The 16576-nt window shown below is 39.5% G+C and overlaps 2 protein-coding genes across 4 annotated transcripts in view; both read right to left on the bottom strand.

Annotated features, from left to right (window-relative positions):
• The window catches only part of CERS3 (ceramide synthase 3), a 43934-nt gene extending 38788 nt beyond the window's left edge, over positions 1-5146 (bottom strand). Inside the window, exons 1-2 of one of the 3 annotated variants that reach the window (XM_018069633.1) lie at positions 5036-5141; positions 4419-4562 (exon numbers count right to left, since the gene is read on the bottom strand). In XM_018069633.1, the coding sequence (XP_017925122.1) occupies positions 4419-4423 (5 nt within the window). In that variant the 5' untranslated portion in view covers positions 4424-4562; positions 5036-5141. Of the gene's footprint in view, positions 1-4418; positions 4563-5035 lie in introns of all 3 variants that reach the window. The other 2 variants (XM_018069634.1, XM_018069639.1) reach the window with 2 other exon arrangements.
• LINS1 (lines homolog 1) lies at positions 288-15816 on the bottom strand. The gene is made up of 11 exons (XM_025894822.1): positions 15611-15816; positions 14217-14708; positions 14044-14133; positions 13068-13209; positions 12232-12822; positions 9229-9409; positions 7155-8260; positions 6198-6352; positions 5551-5682; positions 5355-5439; positions 288-301 (listed from the first exon to the last, which is right to left on the bottom strand). Exons 2-7 carry the CDS (start codon positions 14616-14618, stop codon positions 7360-7362), a joined length of 2307 nt encoding a protein of 768 aa, XP_025750607.1. The 5' UTR covers positions 14619-14708; positions 15611-15816; the 3' UTR covers positions 288-301; positions 5355-5439; positions 5551-5682; positions 6198-6352; positions 7155-7359.
• Between the last annotated feature and the right edge of the window lie 760 nt (positions 15817-16576).

The following is a 16576-nucleotide window of genomic DNA, read 5'->3' as shown; positions in this document are numbered from 1 at the left end:
TTCTTATGCCTAAATCCACAATTTCTTCACTGTTACAGTAAACAACCAAAAACAAGTTTGTTTGACTGGAGCAAGTGTGGGACTGCTACCAAAAAAAATAAATGGGAAAACATGTTCATCCTTTCTGAGGAGCATTTGTTGGGTAGCACTCACCACCTGTGAAGGAGGCTATTACAAGATTAAAGATACTACATGGTGAATGCCAAGCTAACCATACCCTCTTGATCAAAGTGCCCACTGGCCTGGCAATTACCACTGCACTTTCATAGTGCTCACCCTTCAGGTATCTTCAATTTGAATGCTGCAAAAAAAAAAAAAAATGACATGAAACGAAAAAGCACCTTAGTCTGTACATCTCCATGAGAAAATTTAAAAATCTAAGTGTTACTACTCCTTACTTGCAGCAGAACAACTACTCAGTCACCGGAAAATTAAATATAACCAAATATAATAAGATAACTAAATATAAATAGATAATGGGGGCATGGGTTTGACTCAATTATTTTACATATCACTGGAAATTATGTATAAGTTCTCAGTAAAAAAGAGTATTAGAACAAAACAAGAAAAATTCACTTCTTTCACAAAATGTCACAATTCACCTCCGTATTTTCCAGCCAGTTAAACAGATGCAATAAATTACAGTGAATCCACTGGGTGTGAGCTCTCCTTTGAGCTTCCAAGCAGTTACATGAGAGAGTTAATAGTATTAGTTAAATTTCTCAGTAGGGAAAACCCTGCTGGCAAATCTTTGAGACAGTATTAAATCTTAAACTTCTACAATCAGAGCTGTTGTGTGTGGTGGTACCTGAAGGGGAAAGAAGAAAAAAACCACACCAAAACCATCCCCCAAACCCCTAAGGGTTTCTTTTGTTTTCTTTCATATAAAAAAACCCTTGAATTAATCTGGGGAGCCAAAAAAAATGTTCTAAATATACTGCTATTAGTGCCAAACTGTTTTTGCTAATTGATTATCTCAATAGCAGACAGTTAATCAAATCTCAGCCATATGTATACATGGAGAAAGAGCAGGAATCAATTTGATACAAAACTAATAATTTGGCCTCTGAATTCTCTTTTCACCGCCAGTGGAACCCACCTGCTTGCCATTCCTTCAAGATTAAAGCAGAACAACTTGACATTCCTATATTTTTTTACTCCTCAAGACTCAATAAATACCTGAAAATTAATCATTCCAAGGACATCAATATCATAACTCACAACCTTGCAATCTGCAGTTTAAAAACTAAGCTCCTCTCCACAGGAATTCAAACCTTCTCCTAATAGACCAACCTTTCCTTACATAAACAGGGATGAAAAAGTCTATTTACAATCTCTCAAAAAGCTTTTTTCCCCAAGCCCTTTCTTACCAGTATGACCTGATTCATAATCCAGATCCATACAGGAAGATGTTCACTAAGGAGTGGTTTCATTATTAATTAATCAGTAATTAGTAATGCATTCTGTCATAACTGAAGACTAGATACCTGATTTTGAACACAGCAAGCATTAAGGTAATAAATATTTATCACCCATGAATGCCACTGCAGGACTAAATCAGGAGACAGGATTTGAACACATAGGTTGAAATCTTCAGAACTGTCAAATCTTTTAAAATTCTTGTTTCAGAACTTGGTTCCCGTGAATTTTAGTCAGAATTAGAAAACTCACAACTTCGACAATCTGGGCTTTAATAATAAGAAGGAAGATGACAACTGGATAAAGAGAGGATGTCAGCAGCAATCCTGGGAGGAGAAAGTGAAGTGAAGGGACACCAACACACTCTACTGCTGATCCAAGCTGCCATAGGCTTTGGATGTGCCTTAGGAAAAGGGCTCCAGGAAAAGACAATGACATTCCCTGGGGACTGCCTTGTAACCAGCTTCTCTCACACACTCAATTGAGGGGCAGGAACACCACAATTATACTCCCTCTTTCAAGCTGCAAACCCTGGGCTGTGTTTAATTTAAATCCTGAACACAGAGTGTATCAACAACCCTCCTGGACAGGAAGGAACAGTCCTCTCAAACCCAGAGGCACAGAGATGTACACATGATTTAGTTGGCTTTCTTTATGCAAAACCCTGGTCCTCTGTTGTCTTTAAATTATCCTTGGTGAGGAGGTTTTTTTCTTTCCCCTCAGTTTAGCAATCAGCTTGTCCATACTTGTCAAATCCCCCTTTCCAGCAACCAGAAACACCACAGCAATTTGGATATAACTGCACAGCTATAGAAGGTACTTGCACTGAGTTTGTTCCAATATATTTGAAAAGGCAAATTTAGCAAGGAGAGTAACTTTGGGTGCTTACAAAGCAAACAAAAATTATATATATATATATATAAATATAATTCACCCTTTCCACCCCAGATACTGTATTCCCCCCAAATAACACTCCTATGTTAAGATGCAGGAGACTACTACACACAATCTTCTGGCTGCAAAACTAAGAGATTTAACAATTAATCCAATCAGTTCAGAGAGTTTCTTAATTCATTTCCAACAGTCCAAATAACACAGGATTAAAAAAAAAATGCCTTGTTGATCCTTGGAGCTGGAAGCACTGGTTTAACAACTGTATGAAAATAAACCTCAACAATTTGTAACACTTGCAGGTAAGACAATGCTGCAAACATTTGATTACATTCCTGGGAGACTCTCGGAGCATCAATCTTGATCCACCCACAGAGAACACAAAACACAAGCATTTGCTCGGTGCAACTGAAAGGCAACTCCTTTGATGCTTCACACCCAGCAATTCCCACCTCTGCAGCAGCTCCTAAATGACAAATCCAGGAAAGATGGGCATCATGCTGCTCAATAATTTTAGCTGAGGTGAAGAAATACTCCTTTAGAGGAACCAATGCTCTGTTGAAGGTGACCAAGTACCAGATTTTCTCTCAAGGAGATAAATAATTTTTTAAAAAAACTGGTTGAGTTTTACATTTGCTGCTCAATGGATCTTCACCCAACTCTCACAGAAAGTCAGCAGAGAGAGAACACTGCTTTCACACATGATTTTCCTGAAGTATATAAATACCACCAAGGAAACCAAGTACTGCAGGTAAGTTTCCAGAAAACATTAATTTCTGTTTCAGTTAAATCCCAACAGCAAAGAGCCATAAAAGGTCTGCAGTGACAAAGTTATTCTAAGAGCTGACAAACCCATTTGAAGGTTATATTTGGAGATAAAAATCAGCAAGCAAAGAAATAAGGACACTGCATTTTGTCATTTGACAACAAATCTTTCTTCCTTGATCAATATACTCTATTTTTGCAAAATAGACTTAAAATTACTCATTTTTTAACATGTAGCTATTACTTCCTTCTAATTAGCCATGGGCATTTGGAATTTCTTCTCAACTCCATAAAAAGTGATCAGATTTCAACTCTTTAGCACCAGGATGAGATGGGACAGATCCTTGGACAACTCCAATTGGCAGCTACAACTCCTGACAGAATTTCAGGATGTGTACATGGAAACCTTCCCTACAAACTTTAAGGGAGCCAACATTCAGCACTGCTCACTTTTGAGGTTGTGTGTTCTACTTTCAGACATTTCATGTTTTTTCCTCCTAAAAGGACACTGCTGACTGACAAAACTCATGTTATGGAAAGCAGCAACCAACAATAACTAAGGATATTGTAATTCTCCATGCAAGATTTTTGCCATAAAATATATTCTTGTATTCCTTCCACCCTTGCTGTGAGCCAGCAGCCAGCCATCTCTCTGTTAAAGAGCATCTCTGACACTTAACAGCAATAAATTAATTTACACAACGTTTAAGAAGATAATGGCTTGGAAAAGCTTAAATCCCTGAGATGTTTCTCAACCAAGTCCAGGCCCATGCCTGATGCTGAGCTGGTGACAGTAAAAGCCTGCCTGTTATCCACTCTGACACACACTGCTGGCTTCTAACAAGACTTCAGAGTGAATCAGGTGGCCTAAAGGAGTTGTACAAAATACAACAAGAATTTACAAACTCCTAAGGGAAAATACAGAGAATCAACACTGTAATAACCACAATATTTTCACTCCTACAGACACTGATAAATCCCTGATTGTGACTTCAGACACCATCCCACACTGACTCTGGAAGAAGTACAAACAAAGCTTATCCTGCAGTGATAAACCAGGGAACAGCCAAGGCTCCTTATTCCCAGCTTTACAAGGGTATCATAAGTATAGAATTTCCCAAGGTTGGTTTTTACTCTTGTATTACAGGATTAAAACTTGTACTACAAGTCTTAAAAGTAGAATGGAAAGCAGTCGTAAAATTATTGGAGAAAATCCAGTTTGAAGAACCACAACCTGGATTCAGCTGTAACTGCTGCAATCAAGCTCTAGAAACATTCAAGTTAAAAAAACATTCTTTTTAAAAAGCACATCCTGTGAGCAACTTCTAATGCCAACTGCTTACCTCATTAAAGCATAATTTATTCTATTGATGTTTAAAGTAAAATCCTCAAAACAACAGCAAAAATGGGGACTGTGGACATTTCAGGGTAAGTCCTCACATAGAAAACTGTCTCCACAAAGGCCACCTGATTTATTCTGTTTCTTGCTTCAACATAATACAAGAAAAGTTGATAGATACCAATATCCAAAGGTAAGGCACATAAATATCCTAGTAGTGACCTAATTCCTAATATTTACATTGGTAATACGTTCTGCAGCTGAATTAATTTGTTCTAGCAATGAAATAACAGCTCTGCCTAAAAATTTTAGGTTGTAAAAAAACCCCAACCAAACCCCAACCATCCCACCTCATATACTCAATGGGTTAAAATACAATTTCTTTTGCCAGGTGCTTTCTTTGTGCTTGGCTTTTTGAATACAGACACAGAACTAATACCCACCTTCATGGCTCACACTCATTTTGACATATAGTACAGTAAAATAATTAAAATATATAGTACAATAAAAAAACCTCGACTCACATTGATTTAACTCCACCTCAGGTCCTACAGTTCATAAATGGTAAAATATCAACACATTAAGGTATCTAGTTGCCAGATACAAACCACATTTACTCACTTTTACAACTGAGAAATCCTGAGAATTAAAACAATGGCTTTCTGAGAAGGGAAACATGTGGGAATGATCACTACTAATAACCAACTGGGCACACAAACAGCCTGTAAGAATTACATGCAGTTGGATTGCAATTGAATTTGTTGTATTAAAAAAAAAAAAAATATCAAGCTGTGGCTCCTACATTTCTTGCTAAATTTTACACACTGAGATGTCTAAACTTTTTACTTTAAAAACATTTAGATAGTTGTAGTAATTACTGATAAACAAGAAGACAAGGACTCATCCAAAATTATCTCCCCATTTTACCTTTCCCACCGACCTTATCGTATCAGTGTCTGAGAAACACTGTTGCAATTCAGGTGCTTCCAACTGGCCAAGCCTGGATCAAGAAATGCTGAACAGTCCTGTGTTCAGTGAAAACAAGGGAATTGCTCAGTTTAAATAAACTAGTCAGCAAAGGCTAGATTAGAAAAGAAGTGAGGAGAGTGGAAAAGATTTCACTGAAATATACCTACCTACTTTTACAATCGTGATCTTGAGAAACGCTTGCTCAAGCACCTCGCCAAAGGCACTTCCCATGTTTGAACTGAAAAGTTCCCAAGTTGTCTGGAGTTGCATCTTTGAATATGCCCAGAGGGATTTTAGTCCTGATAGAAATGAGCAACTCAGCATCCAGAGCACAACTGAGTTCAAACAGTGGAGAGAAACCAGGCATGTCTGTACCCTGGACAACTGCAAGGGCAGTTCTTAACTAAGGGTTCCATTCCTTGACATTCTCACCCACTCCTCTGAACAACAGTTATCTCAGGAAGAACCCAAAGTACAGTGAACACTCAGAATATTCAGATCTCCTTCAGGCCAGTGAAGAGGATCACTCCTTCCCATCTAACTGCCAAGTGATTACCACTGTCATCCTGGAGAGCACTGTAATTTCCAGCTAAATTATCCCATAAGCTTCACCCAGTTTTCTTCCCCTGCCAAAAGTGTTGATTCACCAGTTCAGAGCTCAAGACCAGAAGATGGCCACAGAGATTTGTGGGTCAGTCACCTGCTCCACACACCGTTTTTGTCCTACCTCAGTATTTATTTTAATTTAACACTAAACAGCTACTTAAATGGAAGAGAGGACACGCTCTGTTCTGATTGAGAACCAAGCACTTACCTTCAAGAGAAGATCCTAGAAGGAAAACTCTTTCTCACAGTTCTGAGGAGGTCTGAGATGTTTCCAGCATTCCTGTTGTCAGTACTTTCCCTCTGCCCAACCCTTGCAGGATCACTACAAGCTGCTCTTTAAATGTCCCAACATGAGGTGCCTTCCTGCAAAGTGCACACACTGAGCTGCATCCTGTTCTGAACTTGCTCCCCTCAAGCAAACTCTCAGACACTCACTTTTCAGGTTATTCAAATTACATCTAATAAAAAAAAAACATAATTTAGTATCTTAAATATCCATCTCACTGCACTGGAGTCACTTAATTTTAATTATCTTTCTGAATTAACAAATTTACTAAGTGTACATTCTATACTTACATGAAATGCACAATGGATGCAGGAAATTCTGTTGGAATTTCACTTCTACACTACCTAAACTTAATTAAGATATAATCCTCCACTGAAGTGTTCCATAATTAGACATTTATGCATTAGTTTCACATCTACCTTTTCTTTTAATTAAAGTAATATACACATGTGAAGGTGCACTTAGAGCCAAGCACTGATGCTGAACACACAGTATAAACACCACAACTCTCACTTTTATTTAGCTCAGCCTCTAAGCAGTCAAGACCCTGAGATGAGCTCACCTGGTTAGAGCACAGTGTTAATAACACCAAGGCTGGGGTCTGATCCCTGTCCAGGCCATTCATGTAAGAGTTGGGCTCGATGATCCTTGTGGATCCCTTCCAACTGAGAGCATTCTGTGAAGTGTTGCATTAACTCCACCCTGTAGTCCATAACCCACTACCAATTTGGCCATGAATTCATAAATAGAATGACATTAAGTATAACTGACAATATTTAAAGTATCATGTATTTTTGATGTGCTTTCACACTGGCCATTTATTATCAAATTTTGAATGCCTAACAATTAATCCTTATATACTGTACACTGAATACATACCATGAATAAGCCCAGGACTCTCAGGTCATGGATCTTATCACTGGCTCCAACTGTAGATTTTTAAGGTGTCAACCAAAAACATGTTTATCCTGCCTGAGGTTAAATACACTGACTAGTGCAAGAGGCATGAGCTGCAGAAGTCATTAGTCTCATGGAAATATTCCCTGGTGTACCAGTTAAAAAAACCCCACCAGAATGCTTTGGATTATTGTGGATCCATGTTTTTCCTCATCTTCTCAATGTGGCTCAGTAGTTTCAACAACGCTGTCGGATTATATGGGAAAAGATTTCTTCTCTGCAACCTAGAAATAGCTTGTTGCAGCTCTTCCAAGCACTTGGTTGATTTATAAAGCATTATTCTTAAGGGAATGATGTTATCCAAGGACGTCATACGAGTCCAACAGGATGAGGGATGAGACCCCTCCTGTTTCAGAGGCAACACTTCAGACGTGCAGATTTTCCAGTTATCAGCCGTGTAGCTGCAACCAGTTCCTCTTCTCCTCTTCTCCCCCTCATTGTTTGCAGGCACCTGCTTTGTGTTTACCAAGCACTCTTTTCCATCTGATTCCAACTCGGAGTCTTCTGAGCTGTCGTAATTAAGGAGGCTTTGAAGGGAGCCCGGCAGAGCCCCCGGCCGAGCCGCGCTATCGGCGCTTATCAGTGAGTCAGACTCGGCTTCATTAGCACCTCGCTCTGCTGCAAACACGCAGCGATCGGGAGAGGAAGACAAAGACAGCGGAGTCGGTGGGGCTGGTTCACAACCAGCGTTTTGCAAACTCTCAGCAGTCACACAGCTTTGCTCTTCTGGGTGGGGTGGCTTGGCAGGAGACACGGACTGCAAAGCGCCGTGTTTGGTATCAAAATGGTTACAGACAGCTACGAACTGGTGCCACTCTCTCCTAAGCAGCTTTAAATACCTTACTAAGTACTCCAGAAAGCAAGTTTCTGATGAAATCAAAAAATCTAGAAGCACTGAGGAATCAAATGCAATCTTTTCCAGAAAAAATAAGAAGATACAGTGTGGATTGTATCCACCTGCATGAGTATGGATGTTCCAGGAGTCCTCCTCTTCTTGGCTTAAGTTATCAGCAGCATCGTGTTGTAACCTGGAAAGCAAGGCATGAAATACACTCAACGAAATGGAAGTTTACAAGTTTCTTTTTAAAAACAGCTGTGTCCAGAAGGTGGTATTCTTGCTCTTTTTAATTTTGTCAAAAAAGTAAAAAACCAAAAAAAGCTGTTTTTGTATCAGAACGAGAAGGAACGAAGGCACGTGGGGCTTGGAGATTGGACAGTTCAGGAAGCCAAAGCACTTAAAGCAGGGCTTAAAGGGCACTACTCCTTAGGAAACATCCTGGTACAACACATCAACTGTGTTTTAACATAATATAAAATAGTATTGTATCAATAATTTTGTAAACCTGAACACTTTCAGGATGTTAAGCACATTGGAAGAGTGGCCTACTTTAGTTAAGTGTCTAAGAAGGATTTGTGTTTTTATTACTTCCATATCTTCACACCTGAAGCTTGAGGGACTTGTATAAATTAGGATAATATCTTGTATGGTAATTTAAACAACAATGAAGCACTGAATGTCCAGAACAAATCCATGAAGAACACATTTCAGTTGTTAGCAATTAAGTTTTTATCAAGTAGCTACAATTCCTATGGGCCCAATCCTTGGAAACTCTGTCAGAAGTACTTGAATTCTTGAAGTTTAAGTCTAAGATCCCATTCTTGTCTAACTCTGTGTTTTAAGAAAACAGTGTTGCTTTTTATCTGTCTAACCACTATTTTAGGTGTGAAGTCAATTATCCTGAAATACAGGATATGATAAAGTATTTAGTAAGAAATTGTTTCACAACTCCCGTGTTTCAATCCAAAAAAAGATTTAAACAAATCATCAGCTCTTACATCACACATTATCACATTGCCCTGAGGTTTGGGGGTTTTAAATTATCAAAAATAACTTTGATTTATATAAAAGTAACCAATGGGAATGTTATTTATATCACAACAGCCTCACTAAATTACAGTTCTTCATAGTTCTCTCTCAAAAAAAAAGTACACTAACCTATCCAATTTTAAATAAATGAGTAATAAAGCTTTAGCAGCTTCCCACATGTCATCATCTTGCTCTATGAAAATCAAGGAGAGCCATTCACAGTGGTGCACAACTGGGTGAGACTGTGGGAAAGGCTTTAGGTGACTCCTCCAGAACATCACCAGCTGGGACATGGAACTCTCAAAGTCTCCTGGAAAAAAAAAAAAAGGAAGTAAGCATGAATTTTGCTATATGGTTTTTTTTGTTGCTAAACAACATATACACCTTTTATTTCTCAAATTAACAGTGAATAGCAGTTCATGAATGCATTTATCTTTCCTTAGTTCAACTGATTTGACACAGCATCAAATTTTCTAGGTTAGTTCTTGCCATTTTAGTGCAGTAGCTTACTCATAAAAATAACTATTTATAATCATTAGAGAGACTCCCTTGAGTCAAAAAACTTATATCTTCAATACTAATAGTGTACTACATCCTAGTACTAAATATCAGTTTTTGAGGTAACACAGCACACATTCAATATTTAGAAAACAGAAAAACTTCCTGCAACCTTGAAATCAGTTTTACTCACCACATCACTACATGATTTTCCTTAATGTTTGACTTTAAGATTTGCTATTCCTCCTAGCAAATGACAGGAACATCAAATTATCTTTGTTATTAATACCGAAATTCTTCCCTATAAATCAAAGCTATCAGGAAATGACTCTCAAAATTGAAATGAATTAAAGTTAAGCCACTTTAATTCATGTTGGAAAAAAAAAAAAAGAATCAACCAGCTTCCTGGAAGGGGAGTTACCATATTAAAGAATTTTGGTGCTTGTTTTAACCACTTCAATTAAGGTCACTAAAATAGAAGCACCATTCCCTCTCAACCTGAAATTCCTCTTGACAGTTGGGGTATTTGAATCTAATTAAAGAACTCATTTTTGTGTCACGAATCTGGAAAAGAAAGGAGACTTTTTTTCTTTGAGAATGAATTTTCACAGAGACATCTAAAATAGATATAACCTACATTTGTTCTTTCCACTAGTTCTTAGACAATATATACATTTTTCAGAAGGTGGATCATAAGTTAAATATCTTCTACAATGCTTAAAAACTTTAAGAATGCTACTGGCATCACAAATATAACATCTTCCAAAATCTGGAAAAAGAGTCAGAAGCTGTCTTACAGAAGTCTGTGGCTCTTTTGCACAGATGAATTAAAAAGTGACTTTTAGACTTCCTAAACAGTGTAAAAATATAGAAAGTAAAATAACATTTTAGCTACACGTTTAAATAACATCTAGAACTTGCATTAAAATGTCTCAGTGCATTTAAAACGCTGTAAAATTGCATCCTTGTTTAGAAAGAAATATGTGGCAAAAAAAATTTATGACTAATAAATACAGGAGTGCCCATTCTCACTTGTATCTGACTGGAAGCACTGCTTCAGAACAGAGCTGAAACTGCCTTTCCATTTTTTCCATGCAATCCAGGACAGCACTCTGCTTTGATCATGGAATCTGCACGTCCACATCCACCCAGCACAGCATCAGAAGCGTGTGCTCCCAGATGGAAAAAGGCAAGTGGGAAGCTGGGATTCCAGGAAGGTCTCCCAGGCAAAAAGCCTCACCCCACTGCCTCATTAGAGCTTGGGAGAAGGGCTGCTCCCGGGCTCCCAGGGTGACACAGCACCGCGTCCTCTCCCCCCAGGAACACATTCCCTGCCATCCCAGCACAGCAGCCAGGGCTGCCCTTCTCCCAGTCTGATCCCTGAGCTCAGGACAAACACACTCAGGCAGGGAGGTATGAGAGGAATGCTCAAGGTATGCTCACACCTACTAATTGAAGGGACAGACCCATCAGTCAGGGTGAAGGACACAACCACTTTACATAAGAAGGATGGGGACCTGTTGGAGCAAGTCTAGAGGAGGCCATGGAGATGCTCTGAGGGCTGGACACCTCTGCCATGGAGACATGGGGTGACACAGAGACATTGGAGAGCTGGGGTGTTCAGCCTGGAGAAGGCTCCAAAATCAGAAGCCCCTCTGCTCTGGAGCCAGGCTGGGAGAGCTGGGGGGGTTCACCTGGAGAAGAGAAGGCTCCAGGGAGACCTCAGAGCCCTTTCCAGTGCCTAAAGGGGCTCCAAGAGCACTGAGGAGGAACTTTGGACAAGGGCCTAGAGGGACAGGACAAGGGGGAATGGCTTCCCACTGCCAGAGGGCAGGGTTAGATGGGATATTGGGAAGGAATTCTTCCCTGTGAGGGTGGGGAGGCCCTGGCACAGATTGCCCAGAGAAGTTGTGGCTGCCCCATCCCTGGAAGTGTCCAAGGCCAGGCTGAACAGGGCTTGGAGTAATCTGGGACAGTGGAAGGTGTCCCTGCCCATGGCAGGGGGCTTGGAACTGGCTGATCTTTAAGGTCCCTTCCAATCTAAGCCATTCTACAATTACATGGTAAGTCCCATAATTTCCCTGTGCCTTACTTTGGAGCTTCGTTATTTTTATTTACCTTTCTATCACACTGTTGGTTTTGCCTCATTAAATTACCTGTCTGACAGTAATGCCTTGTACTTTCAATAAAATAAATACATATTGGTACCTAAAGTTCTACCTCCATGTTAGAGAGAGAAGAGTGTTACCTGCAGTTCCTTTCAGTTCCCCACCCCGAACAGATGCTTGTGCTATGGACTCACTTCTTTTCCAACTGGAGAAGAGCCTGATGTTCCCAATCTGGCTCAGCTATTTCAAGTATTAACACATGTTCCAAACAGGAAAAGTTTTCAATCCCAAATGCAGCTGTTTCCAGCCCCCCTAAACTGCAGGGATTGAATAAAACGCAAGGAGACAACCAGTTAGGCAGGACACAGCACCAGCAGGTTCTTTGGGTGGGTCTTCTCTTTCCTTCCTCCCTCCCATCACCACTAATTCAGCTGAAATTATTTACAGCCTTAATGAGCTGTGATTACAAAATCTGAAAGCTTTAAAACCTTCTGCTTAACGAGCAAAACTAAAAAAGGACTGTTACCTTTGATTTCTGCTTCTGCTGTGGAGTTGTGAATCTTGAATTCCAGTGCTTTAAGCACAACCAGACTTAGGGCTCTGAGAACAGTTTGGTCAGAACCACCCTGAGGATCATCTCCAGGAGCAGGTTCACTGCTTCCAAAGTAGCTGGACTTTTCATCAAGTGGGATCTGATTAAGCCAAGTTAAACTCACAACCTGCAGAACAGCATTGCTCAGTGCAAGCACATCCTCACACAGAGGCAGGGCTTGTAAGGACACTGATCCACTTCCAGCATCTTCTCTAGACTTGTGAAGGACACATTTTTTAAGGAGCAAAATGAATTTCTTCTTGATTACATAGGGAATTGATGAGCTTATGAGGTTCAGAATGCAAGAAACTTTCAAAAACAACACTCTCTGGCACCTCAGTGGTAATTCCAGTTCAGTTCTGGAGGCCAAAAGTGCTTCCAGTAGATCTATAAAACTGATTAGGTTGGTTGTAGCTTCAGAATAAGGTGAAGTATAGTGGTGACTGTCAAAATGATGGAACAGGATGGTATTATAAAATCCTTCAAGCACAGCATCAAGAGGAGCCAACAACTTCTTCAAAACCCCTATGGCAACAAAAAACACATTATTGAGCTGATGTGTAACACAATCAGATAAACCAGTGAATAAGAAGTAAAAGTAAGTGTTGGGACTACTTTCAGATTTTAAGTACGTTTAAACCAGTACATCTTAATAGCACTTCATACCCCCTTTCAAAGGAAGGGAGTGGGTGTTCCAGAGCCCACGCTCCCGATGAATTCCAGGTGATATCGCTCCCCCTGGCGGTACCGTCACAAAATCGCCCCAGTACCTGCTTTGGGTAAAACCGCGTCTCCCAGGGTCTCCTTGATAATCGCTGTCAGAGTCCACAGGCAATCTGCAACCGGGGTATTCCCGGGAAATCCCAAGAGAGCGTTCAGAGTAAAGCCGAGCCAGGTGACATTTAATGCATTCTAAGAAAAATGATTCAAAAACAAATCGCATATGTTTCCAATTGCTATGGAAATTAAATTAAATCATAACACCAATGATTTTAAATTGTACAGTAAAAAGATTCAAATGTAGGCACAGACAAAACACAGGTAGAAACAATCTCTCTGTCCAATGCCTTTAAAGTACTTAGGCCTCTAGTTGCAAACGTGAAGTCACACAAGCAATGCAAGAGAAATTATCTGGATGTTCCAGAAAGGAAAAACCAAACCTCCCCATGCCATGAGACCCACCCAAAATCAGATAATGCTGTAAACAGATCATATCTGAATTCATAACTCCCAGACCCAGACAACTTGGCGAGAAATATTACAAACATAGTTCTGAGATAAATCCATGTTCAGAGATGCTACCATGGAGGCTGCAAATATATTCACTAAATATACATCAAAAAAACCCTCAAGAAATTGGAACATTGAAACAAGAAAATACAAAAAAGCATTTGATTAACTTCCAAGAGGTTGTCACTTGTTATCTACTGCATCACCTAACAAATATCAAGGAACTGTAAAAATACTGATAATGAAATACCTGTATTGCAACCTTAAAGAGAGTATTTCTTGTCATCTACACACATTTTACCCTAAAAGAGTTTCATGGAATTCCAGATTTTTATATATAAGACATTCCACACTTCTGCTACACATCTGATCTCCTTGCTTTCCGTATTCCAGGCTCCTCCTAATACAGCTTAATTTCTTGGAAAATAATAACACTATAAAAACTTGCTTTAGAGCCAAATGGAGAGACCTGCAGGCTCAGTCATTTTTTCAGTTGTGAAGTTGTGCCATACTCACCTCTTCCTTCAGCTGGAAATACACCAGAGCTGCCAAACTTTGGGAAGCCATGTGGGATAAGAGCCGATCGTGGGGACCGAGCAGAGAAACCTGGAAAGGAAAAGCATCTAAGGCACGTTCCTTTTTATTTTCCCTTCTCTCACAAAAATCTTCCACAAGTTTACCAAGCTTACCAGTTTTGAGTCAGTTTTTGCCTCCTTCAGAAGAAGGACAAAGATCTCACAGTACTTCAGTCTCGTGCTGGATTCGATTTGCTGGGACTCTGCTTTGGCCACCATCACCTTGATCAGGGTTAACTGCAGCAGCATCACCTCTCGGGGGCAGAGCGAGGAGCTCATGCTGGCAAAGCTGTCTGATAAATCATCTGCTGCAGGGACAACCACATCAGTGTCCTGATGGCTCCCAGTACCAGCAGCAGGAGGTGGGAGATGCCTCTGGTGACAGGATTCATCTCCTCCTGCTGGCTGCTCAACATTCAGAGTAAGTAAAGAGCAATAATGATGGCTTTCCTTGGCTAAGGGAATTCCTGCCAGGACATCCTTGTACATCTGCTGCAGGAGGGAGATCTTCATCATGAGGGCATGCAATGTTCCAGAAAATGCTCTATGTCACCACTCATAGCAATAAAAACTGAAGCACCACTGGGCATTCCTCTTTGAAGTTACCTAGAAATAAAATATTTTGCTGTTACTGAACTTAACAAGCAACTAGAAAACAACACAAGCACAACACACATTTTTAGAGTTAATACTACCATTATTAAACTTACTAGGAAAATGCAAATTCAGCTGCACAAAACTGCCCCAGTGAGATATTAAAATGAAGAATTACCATGCTGGGAAGAAGTTTACAATTCCAGTATTACATTAATGACACCAATATGACTCTGCTGGAAATAAAACCAAAGGTTACTATTACTGGGGACTACTGCTAAAGATAGGAGAACTTGGACCAAATCCTTTCTCTACACTGCTAAAACTACTAAGACCTAAATTCTTTTGTGCCTCCAAAAACAGGCATAAAATTTAAACTGCAAATATTCAGTGCCCCATTAATGCTGGAAATGGCAACATCTCTCAAACAAATGAAAACCAAAGGACAAGTCTTGATTTTCCCTGCACTCAGGCTCAAGATGGGCTGATCTTAAAAGGGCCCAGTGACTGTGAAGTTGCATATTATAAAATACTTTCAAACCAAAGTGTAAAACTTACTAAGTGCCAATAAAAATACTTAACCATATTCAGAAAAGGTAAAAAAAAAAAAAAGTCTTTATCCCCATGTCAATGGAACATATCTTTTAATCCCAGCACTGGGACATTCATTAGAGCTTAGAAAGAAGAGTTATTAAGAATTCAAATCTCTCCTTGAAGTGTGAGCACCCACAACTGTAAAGGGCCAGACAGATATCCCATCTGCCCAGAAAACAAATATGCTTAAGAACACCAGGGTTTCTTTCTCACCTATATTAAGAGCAATGCTCATCTGTAGTATTTATCTTTTTAGGGCAGTTTTAACATGTTCTCTAACAAGAACTCTTTTAATTAAAAACAACAAACAAACTCATTACCTTCATCTGTGGAGAAGTTGGGAGTGGGACTTCAGCTGCTTATAGGAATTTTGTTTTTGCATGATTTTTGGATTGCCATCTCTAGTCTGGCATAATCAACCAGGGAGACTTCCAGGCAGGCTCCTGCAGCCATCCATCTGTATTTGGCTTTTATTTAAATGCAGCATTTCTCCTTTTTTACCAAAGGAAGAAAACAGCTCATTCTTCCAACCTGTAAGAAATTCTAAAGGTTATTTATCATCAGATGAAATATTTTAAATTACTATTTCTTCTTAGCAGAATATAAGAAAAGACTGAAACTGCAGAAGTCAGTTTGTGAGGCATTTTGGGTTAGTTTATAATCTTCACAAGTTTTTAAAAGAATATCAAACACTGAGAATTACACCTGCATTTTTACCACCTGATTTTTTAAGTGCAACTGAAGCACATACTGACAAAATAGCTTCCCAAAGGATTAGAGTTAGACCAAGATATTCTACCCAGACTCCTCATTTCTTCCACCATCCAGAAGCATTTCCTTCAGAAGAGAATCTAAAATTGGAGAGCATGAAGTTGCCTGCAGGAGTGACCTATGATTCACTCAGGTGTGGTATTTTTAAAGACACATCCAGCAATGGCTGAGCTGAAAACTCCAAAATGTTCCAGCATGTTCCTCACCTAATAGGACCAGGAATCCTTCCCCCATTCCTTCCCATATTCCACATTTTAGATGTTAAGGACAAATCTGATACTTCAGGCACTAAATTCGTCCTTCGTTTGCAGAATCTCTTTGGAATTCTACTTGAGGTGGAAATTTATGACTTGAAACCTCATAAAATTTCTGCAGCAATCACTCTGTGAATATTTTACATGGCTATTGTTCCTATATTTGAGTTTTATTTCTTCCTAAATTAATACCTAATAAAATGAAATTATCTCAACACATTTACTTCTGTGTTCAAGATCAACTTGAATTATCACCCTGTG

This window comes from Manacus vitellinus, unplaced genomic scaffold, assembly GCF_001715985.3.
Source record: "Manacus vitellinus isolate BGI_N305 unplaced genomic scaffold, ASM171598v3 scaffold_16_pilon, whole genome shotgun sequence".
NCBI lineage: Eukaryota > Metazoa > Chordata > Aves > Passeriformes > Pipridae > Manacus > Manacus vitellinus.
The sequence above is the reverse complement of the archived record's forward strand: the minus strand, read 5'-3'. Positions and strand labels throughout refer to the sequence as shown.

Bases quoted from the DNA above. Each gene is read 5' to 3' on its own strand.
- LINS1 (XM_025894822.1), bottom strand. From the start codon at position 14,618: ATGATGAAGATCTCCCTCCTGCAGCAGATGTACAAGGATGTCCTGGCA. The intron at 14,134-14,216 runs GTAAGCTTGGTA...TTTCCTTTCCAG, and splicing joins CAAAAACTGACTCAAAACTG to GTTTCTCTGCTCGGTCCCCA. The intron at 8,261-9,228 runs GTTAGTGTACTT...CTTGCTTTCCAG, and splicing joins ATTTATTTAAAATTGGATAG to GTTACAACACGATGCTGCTG.